This window comes from Augochlora pura, chromosome 3 (assembly GCF_028453695.1).
Source record: "Augochlora pura isolate Apur16 chromosome 3, APUR_v2.2.1, whole genome shotgun sequence".
Lineage (NCBI taxonomy): Eukaryota > Metazoa > Arthropoda > Insecta > Hymenoptera > Halictidae > Augochlora > Augochlora pura.
This window is the reverse complement of record NC_135774.1, coordinates 17220508-17229957: the sequence shown is the minus strand read 5'-3', so window position 1 is coordinate 17229957 and position 9450 is coordinate 17220508. Positions and strand designations below refer to the sequence as shown.

Here is a 9450-nt window from a genome sequence, read left to right as displayed (position 1 = left end):
ACCTTTGGGTCTGTCTTGTCTGGTGAGATGATGCGACCCCTAGCCACGGTAGAGGATCTGGCAGCCGCGGAGGATGCGGGACGATCCGATCAGGCCGCGTTCATCAGATATCCAGTACCTGCGGCCGTCCCTCTTTCAACATTCTAGCTTCGATTCGGTGTTTGCGTTCGGACCCCGTCGTCCCGGTACGACTTTGCGAATTACGGATTGCCAGCGCAGAGCTGTCCGCGTGAAACGCGAGATCGTGCCCCGGATTCGAGACAAAGTCGAGAACTACGGGCAAAGCGTGGTAGGACCTCGATTTTAACCCTTTGCATTCGCGGAATTTTCTCTCGCTGCGGATCTAGGGAACGAAAAGTTTCTTTGTAAATTGCAACAGACGAAAAAATCTTGTTTTTTCTTTGATAATGCTATTTTTAAAGAGTTAATAATATATAGATAATTTTATATCTTTTCGATCAGATTGCACTAAACGATTTCAACTATAAGTGCACAAAATCCGTAATCTACTGATCGTCAGTTGACTTACTATGATCTACTATTGCCTTACTGGCAAAACAAATGTACTTGTGAAATAGTAAACATTGGTTAAAATATAAAATGATTTTACATTCGAAATGGTGACTATAGTTAAATAAGATTTCGCATAGAATTGTATTCCTATGTATCGTATGAAACGAAAATTGTTAATCTTTGAAGTACCAGAATTGTGTGCAGATATAATTGTGAATGAGTTGCTTTGCAGAAGCTTTTACAATGTGAAGTGTTTACCATTTTTTCTTTCAGAATGTAGGATAACATTGTTTAATCAATCGTATTTCTGTAATGTAAATTTATAACCTATGAAGAACAGCTGGTAAATACAACGTATCTTATATACCTCGCAATTATTATTCTAAAGGGTTAATCGACTGCCACGTTGACACTATTCTTTTACCAGGCTCTGAAATTAATTTCTATTGCGCTCTATTTAGGTGCACCGTATTTTATTAGTATTTATAAGATACCAAATTGTTAAAATAGCTATGTACAATTTTAGCTCTGTGATGTCGTATTTGCTCGCTATGTGATTTTGATTTTGTAGGATTTTCTGAATTTTCTATATTCGACGGTTGATCATCAAAAATTTGTATGATATACCTATGAGAATTTATAATTACAAATATCTAGTTTAGTCACCGGGAATCTCGTCCTCAATTTATTCATTTGCTTCATTCCAAATTCAGCATTTTAAAAGACTACTTAGTATATATTAGTAGTTCCGGTGAAAGTAAATTAATCGAAGAGTCATAAATCGTTTATATCTATTTCAGTAGTACTAACTCTTATTTGCTTAAATGAAAATTAAAAATAAGTAAAATTGGATAGGGCGATTATATTAAAGAATGTAAGATATGTGCATTAATCGAAAGAATATTAAATCTTATTATAGAACGAATAAAGTTATAATTAAAAACACGACTATGATTAGCATATAATATTTACGCAGTTATAAGAGACATTGAACGATGTATATATTTTCAGCGGATTCACTTTATTAAATTGCAAGCGTACGAACGTAAAAATAGGAGACAAGGTATCGTAATTAATAGACCAATGATTGAATCATTCTAACAGGCGACAGAATTAATTATGGAGACGATACGAGGAATATATTCGTTTCAAGGACAATGTTTAGTCGAATGCGACGATCTTATTCAAACATTATGCATACTTACGTCTAACAACGTCTACTACCTACGCGTTCGGTAGGACCGTCTGACTCGCATATGGCGTCTCCTAAGCTGCGTAGGTCACTCGATATTTAACCTCCATGGAATTTCCTGAGAAGGAGTATCCACGGCAATACCATTGAAATTTTCTTAAAAATTTCTCAAGAAAACTTAATTTATTCCAAATGTGATTAATGCATAGAATCGTAGCCTTAGAAAGATATATCGATGAGATAATTTGGTAAATTAGAAAATTGTTTAAATAAAGTGTACTGAATATCACTTTGTATTTTAATTTATTAAGAATAATTTATAGTTTCATTCAACTATGTTTAATAAAATTTAATAGTATAATTAGTAATAAGTAATATCGGACATACGCACATATGTATAAAAATGCTGCATTTGCTACATAAACCATTCAATTGAAAATATTACCGAATAAATAAATAACTTTCGCATTTGAATGAATTTAAGATTGCAGTGTAATTCTGAACAATTTCTGCTCTTAAATATACAAATAAATAACGTATTTTTCCTGAACATGTTTCTTGAATTGTTTTTTCGAATTCCAATAGAAGTTCTATACCGTATCTTATATTTCTACGATACTTACGTATGGAATTTATTATTTATTCGTAAATTATTCTATGTTTACAATAATGATCGGTTTACGATTCTACATTATTAGAACATTTCACATGATAATTTATAAATATCATGCACCGATATACAAATTTCAATCACACAAATCCAAATAACAATGATAGCACACAGTTTATTATATATTATTATTATTATTTATTATATATTATATATATTATAGTTTATATATTAATAGAGAAAATATAAAGAAGGATATAAATAAGCATATATCTTATATTGTATTTTCGAGTCCTCGTCTCGCGTCATAAATAATACCGAGATAGTCAGACCTCGTTAAATCATTATTTGACATTATTTTTCATACAAACACATCTGAAAAAATGCATCCTCTTCTTTTCATTCAATCCCGTCCAGGAAAATATTACGACTTTTATTGTACCCTCCGCGGCGCCGGAATAATGATTCGACGGGCATAGCAACCCTTTCATTAGTTTTCCGAATTTGTCATCTCACCCCAGTAGCACGTAGCGGGATCGAACGTTGGTGGTGCATGAATTACGATTTTAGTGATTAACCCGTGTCGCGCGGAGGCCCATACGAGCACATTCGTATGTAAATCTCGCTTTTTCTTGCTCGTCGTCCGTGCATCACTGTCCTTTTACGTGTAATGTATGACAAGCCTGAACTGATGTCGGTCAATGGTTAATGACGTCATAAGTCTCCTACACCGAACACGACCGTAAAATGTACCCATATATCTCACTCGGGTCCCCACGGTTTCCTTTATCCGTTTCTTTTTCTATCGTTCGTACGGGGCTGCGAGCGAGATGCATGCAGCCGGTCTCCTAACCGGAGAAGACTATGGAAGCAACAGTTCGAACGCAGATAACGAGCCGGAACGTGGAACGGGTATGAACGAGGCATTATGTTCCATGTTACATTAAGATATGTGAGGATATTATTTACGACAGCGGAAACGGGGCGCCAAGGTTTTCAGTGACAGTCGTGCGTTTGATGCGACCCAGGCTACGTGTATTACACCGTGGTACGCCACAAACGAAAATTGTCGCATTTCTTGGACGTAGTTGGTAATTAGCAGACCACGGATTTTATGCATTTTTAATACAAAAAGGAGGGGTGGATCGAATTTTAAGCATTTGGAGAATTTAAATGAGAATCAAATTGCACTCGTTCATGCGGCGCAAAAACAACTTGGCTCGGTTTAGGTTTAGAAGCTGAAAAAGGCGAATTAAATGCTTACTTATTGATTTTATAAAACATAATTAAAGCGAAGGTCTCTAATGTAATCAAATGTTTTTATTAGTTGACAATAAGTTATCGCTGAATGCAATCATTTTCAGTAGACACTGCCGTCAAATATTCGTCACAGAACGCTTTGACTAATCAAAAACGATTATCGACTATTCTTGTTGAGAAATAAAGTATAATTAAAGTAGTCAACTTTATATTTAGTTTGTAACATATTAATCATCATCTTCGTTTGAAATTACATTTGAACGGAAGAATGATCTGTAATCTTCTTCACATGCTTGATTTATAAAATTCTTATCTCCATTATTGAATTTCTGACACTGACCAACCAAAATTTGTTGGCGTTAATTTATTGGATAATATCTCGATAGAAAGTTTTACTGTTGCGTCAATTTTTATGCAAAATAAAAATTGCTTACATGAATTGTGTCACACAAAATTCAAACAAAGATACATTCTTCCTCTTAATATTTCCAATACATTAAAAATAATATGACAAGTTTCTTACATTCTTCTAATTAATTTTATTTTTCACTGTTTTATATTTCACTTAATAATGATTTTACTGATGTGAGCTCCAATATTATTATATAACTTTTCAAGTATATTAAATATGTTTCGCGATTAAGAAAAATAAATAAAATAAAAGTAGAAACTAAAATTTAACCTATAGCTACTGTGAACTCTAATATTATTATACAATTTTTTAAATATTAGATACCTTTCGCGATTATTGAAATAAATCAAATAAAAATAAAATAAATAAAGTAGATACATATAAAAATGTTAGCATACTTAATCAACCTATAATAACGAAAATGATTACGGTCGAATGACCAATTTTAATTGCTTTTTTATTTTTAACTTTGACTAATTGTTTCTGACAGATTATCATGAGCTGAACGAGGAACTTTATCTGTAGATCTTTATCCGATATCTTTTTTGTAATTCTCATACGCAGTTGATATGAACATGCATTTGATGTGACTGTGCAATTGATAATAATGTGATTGTATGCATTAATAACACAGAAGAATAGGTGCAGTTTTAAACAGCGAAAAGATTAGAAGAAACTAAGCATACTGCTCAATTGATTTCCACTTATTGAAATTATGAAAAAAATAGAAAATATATTTTACTTTGCACGAAGACTTGCAATATAGTAATAAGTGGTCAATCTTTAAAAAATATTGCAAAATTCGGTAGATTCCGATGCAGATTTCATTTCGAATTTACAAACAAGTATCGATCAGTCAAAAAAAGTTCCTTCAACTTCAGCTTGTACAGGCTTGTTAATAAAATTGTAAATTCGCAAATTTGCATAGACTTTCGCAGATAAAATTGCTAATAAAAGTAATCAATTACTATTCGGTGTTCTATAAACCAGTTTACCGTTATGTGAAACAAAACGGTCCGAGCGTAGTCGTTAAAATAAGCTACAATAAAATAATAAATTAATTTACAAATGGAAACATGACAGAAAAGTGTGCAGGCATTAAGGTGAATTACAAATTTCCGTCGAATCAGCAGAAGCTAAAATACAGGGTGTCCTGGAAATCGTAGTACAACCGGGCAGGGGGTGATTCTACATAAAAAAAGAAGAAAATATTTTGGTATAACATTTTTTTCAACCGGAGCTCCGTTCTCGTGATAATCGACTTCAAAGTTCGTTCAACTTGTAAACGATTTACTACAATTTGCTTGTCAGAATCACCCATTGCCCGGTTGTACTACGATTTCCGGGACACCCTGTATATACGAACGTGCTCTGTTCCTCGCGAAATCGAGTCTTCGACTCGCCAGTTTTCAAGCATTTTATATCGCTTTCGCAGGATGTTAATCCCCCCGACAGCATGTACCGATCAATTCTTTGAAAGCAAGATTAATCGGCAAGGATAATCTGTCAGGATTAGCTAATCGCGATCGTAATTTATTTTACTATTGCGCAACGCGAGACTCTATACTGTGACATAATAGCGATTCATTGTTATTGAGAAGGTTTAACGCGATAATAACATAAACAACACAAATTTACGGCGGCAATAATGAAATCGCATCGACAGTGAATTAATTATTTAATGAAAACTGTGCTGCAGATCGTATCGATCAGGCTGTTGCGAGACTAAATAATAAGAACTTTCAATGGAAGGTTCCGATAGACAGCGAAGATTTATGGCACGGTAATTCAATATTTCGCATCGGCGGATCTTTAATTATTCCTCATCAAATTAATACGTATTTTAATTATAATAACAATAAATGATTATGGGAAACGAGAGATCGGGGTTGTAACGAGCGAAATCGTCGAAAGAGGAGGCAGAAGTTCAACTTAAAATACCTAGATTTATTCATTCGTTGTTAACGTTCGCTGCGAGCGTTACATCGTTTGGCAATATTACAAATATACAATCCGGCACATCATTATCACGAGCGAATATATCAAGTAGCTTCGTTTCAAAACTGTTACGAATCTATCGTTCCTAATCGCTAGAAATCGTACGAGTATTCGAAACGAAGAACGAACATAAGCGTATAGACTTATAGCTAGAGAATCATAGTCGCGATGGATCGCTGGGTGTTCTACGAACCCGAAGAGACCCACCGTCGCGTCAATCGTGTCCTATTTCTACTGTGCAATCCGCGTTCGACGTTCAAGCACCTTTCTTCGACTTTCGCCAAATTTCCTTTCGAACAACGAATACAGTCTCCATATTCATGTGCGACCAACAGGCTCTCCGCCTTTCGACGAGGAAGAATCCGTCGCGCACGAAGCACTCGAAACATCATCGGAATCGTATTTAGTCACATCAAATTTCGATATAATAAAAATAGTAAATATTCAATTAATAAGTAAATATTCAATTGGCGAAGAACAACAATTCAATGCATAGCATGAAGTGATTCAGTTGAAGTCTAAAATTCGGCACTTGTTATAACTAGACCGTGATCTTTATGCAAATTCTCGTTTCCATGCGTCGTTTTACAAAAATAAAAAATAATACAGTGAAATACAAAAAGAAAACGTAAATGTTATTAGACAATCTACACGTTCCGTTACATTTGAGAAATCAGCACGCGATGTAAAAGCATAAAGATTCGCGATCTAGCTAAGCGTTACTTGACTTTATCTTATAACTTTGCAAATAATGGCATCATAATACAAGGCAATAGAATAAAACTTGTCAAAGAAATTCTAAAGAATTGTCTACGTTGGCGGGTGTTCCACGCTATTTGTATCGACTAAATACTCATCCGAAGTAAAGTAATTCGTTGTTAGCGGGTGCTTGCTCGATCACGGATCGTCTAGTTGACCAGATTCGACGTGCTCTGCTCAGGATGCGAGGCGATGTACTCCAAAGCTTTCAGAATTCCAGCCGGGATTGGAGGAGGAGTAGGAAGATGATCGCCCTTTGGCTGGAAGCCATTCTCGTCAGCGACATAACTCAAGGCTACCGGGGATCCGTCATCGAGAGAGTAGCTGTACGATCCTTGAACGGCGATCACCGAGTTCGTCTCGTTCACCTGCTTCAGTTGGCCGTGTTCTTCGGCTTTGATGCCGTTCCCAGTTTCGTAGCTGAAAGCGTACGAGCCATCCGGGTTCGGACCGTCGGCCGTGTACGCAAGTATTCCGACGGGCGTAGAGTTGTCCACAGGAGCGGCCATCGCGGAAACCGCGAACAGGGCGAAGACGGTGCAAGCCTGGCAACAGATTATTTTTTAATTAATTGTAAGCCGAATGAATAGATTTATTTTTAATTAATAAACCTTAACAAAGCGAGCTCTTCTAGGTTAACGTGCCGATTGACAGGCAATTTTTGGAATTTTTTCTTACAGACTGGAAATTATAATTTTGTATTTGTATTTTGAGTTTCAATACAGAAACAAGTAATTGCTCACACTATAACCAATTTTTGTAATAATAATTATTTATACCTTTTCATCTGTTCATTTCATTGCATTTTACCCTTCGAATATTCAATACATCTTAAAAGTTACGAATATAATTTTGTTTTCAGTAAAATTGCAATACGAGCAGCAAATTGTAACTACTTTTTACATGTGACAAGTTGGCTTGTAATGTAAAAATGTGGCAAAAAACAGCTAAATGGTTGAGAATAATTTGAAGAATGTACTTGAATTTTTTTATACAATTGTGATGATTTTTGTGAAAGTCACAGCGAACAGCGTTATTGCTAGTGAGCACGATTTTGATTATTTTTAGAGATTATATATAGAAATATGTTTCAGAGTATGTTCGAAACTTTTGAATTTTTTTATTATCGGTTATATTGGTTATTCTGAGAACATGTGTCGAATATATGAAACTGTAAGAAAATGTAAAACGAAAGACACGATTCGTAAGCAATTTTGTTAATATACTGTGTTAATCATTGATTGACTCATGTCATAACAGTAAATGTAAAAGTCATATTTTCCTTGGATGTATCAAGTGTACTTCTGTTTGCTATTTACGCGTGAGATTGAACTTTCAACCTACTTGAATGTTTTAAAGAGGTTGTAGAATTTAAGTAGTCCTCGTGCAAACATTGTCTTTCTAGTAATAAGGACAATAAAATTTAAGTTAAGATTATACTGTTTTACAAGTGAGATTAAGTTACAGTTTCATTACCAACTTAAATAAAAAGTATTTCATTAAATTCCTAGAATGCTCGTTTATTTAACGCAAATATAAATGAAAAAGATTGCATAAAATTCAACTAATTTACTTGAGCCACGATATTAAAAAAATGATAAATAATGCTAATATAAATATCAGAAAATGTGTTAACAAATTATTTCGCAACTGACACGTCGTGAACACACAGGATATTTTTGAGTCTACAAGCAAACATGTTAAAATGCCGCATGCAGAAAACGTGTTATATGTATTGTTACGGTCTTTGTAAGTTACCGAGTGAACAAATTATTCGCCGTGTTAGCCAATTGACACGTTGCAACTGTGAAAAGTTTGCGAAGTCCGTAAAACTCGGTGTTGACGGAATGATGAAACATTTTCGTCAGTCGTACCACCAAATGATCCGTTACTCTTCGTGAGACTTACCAAAGTGTTCATGATGATCAGAGTTGTTTTCTCGTTGTAAAGAGCAAGTCTAACGGGCGGGTTTATATACCGCTGCCGAAACCTTGCGAGGTGCGAGGACCTCCCTCTCATTGATAGATTTCTGGCCGAAGCTTAGACACCGGCAAACATTACGAAATTTTCAGGGGGGGTCTAATAGAGGGGCACCTCCGTCCACTGACCACGGCACAGACACGCGACGTCTCGTCAACGTGTAGCACCGTGTCCTTACGAGGCACGTTCATGAAATTTCATCGAAACAAAGTCGCATTCGCATCGTTTCGTTAATCTGCGGTTAAAGAAAGTACCTGCAACCTCGTTACGTGAGTATAAATTAAATGGTTTCAAGCGTGTTCAATATTTTCTTCGAAGAAGTTAAGTTTTCATGGGTACTCTTTTATTTCGATTTTATTTAAAATTGCCTGCATATTGATGCAAAATTTCATGAGAGACGTAACACTTTGAGACATATTTTTTATTTTATTAATCATGCCTGCATATACTACTGGATTGATCATAAGTATAGGCTGCGGATTTTATACATTTATGATAAAACTCAGTTGATCATGTACAAAACAGTAAAAATATTTAAGCAATTTTAAAACATTGTTGGGTTCTTGTCAACTTATTTAAACAATTCAGAAATTAAATATATATCATCGTAGCTCCTGCATCTTGTAAACAGTGTAGAGATTTTTTATTTCGCATAATCCACAGTCTAATCATAAGTAAGCTACTGATCTGTATGCATGTATAACATAATCACATTTATCAAATGCA

At 34.8% G+C, this 9450-nt stretch overlaps 1 protein-coding gene across 1 annotated transcript; it reads right to left on the bottom strand.

The window, feature by feature from the left end:
- Positions 1 to 5913: 5913 nt before the first annotated feature.
- Positions 5914 to 8699, bottom strand: Cpr21 (cuticular protein 21). The gene is made up of 2 exons (XM_078197054.1): positions 8653 to 8699; positions 5914 to 7289 (listed from the first exon to the last, which is right to left on the bottom strand). Exons 1-2 carry the CDS (start codon positions 8662 to 8664, stop codon positions 6894 to 6896), a joined length of 408 nt encoding a protein of 135 aa, XP_078053180.1. The 5' UTR covers positions 8665 to 8699; the 3' UTR covers positions 5914 to 6893.
- Positions 8700 to 9450: the final 751 nt, after the last annotated feature.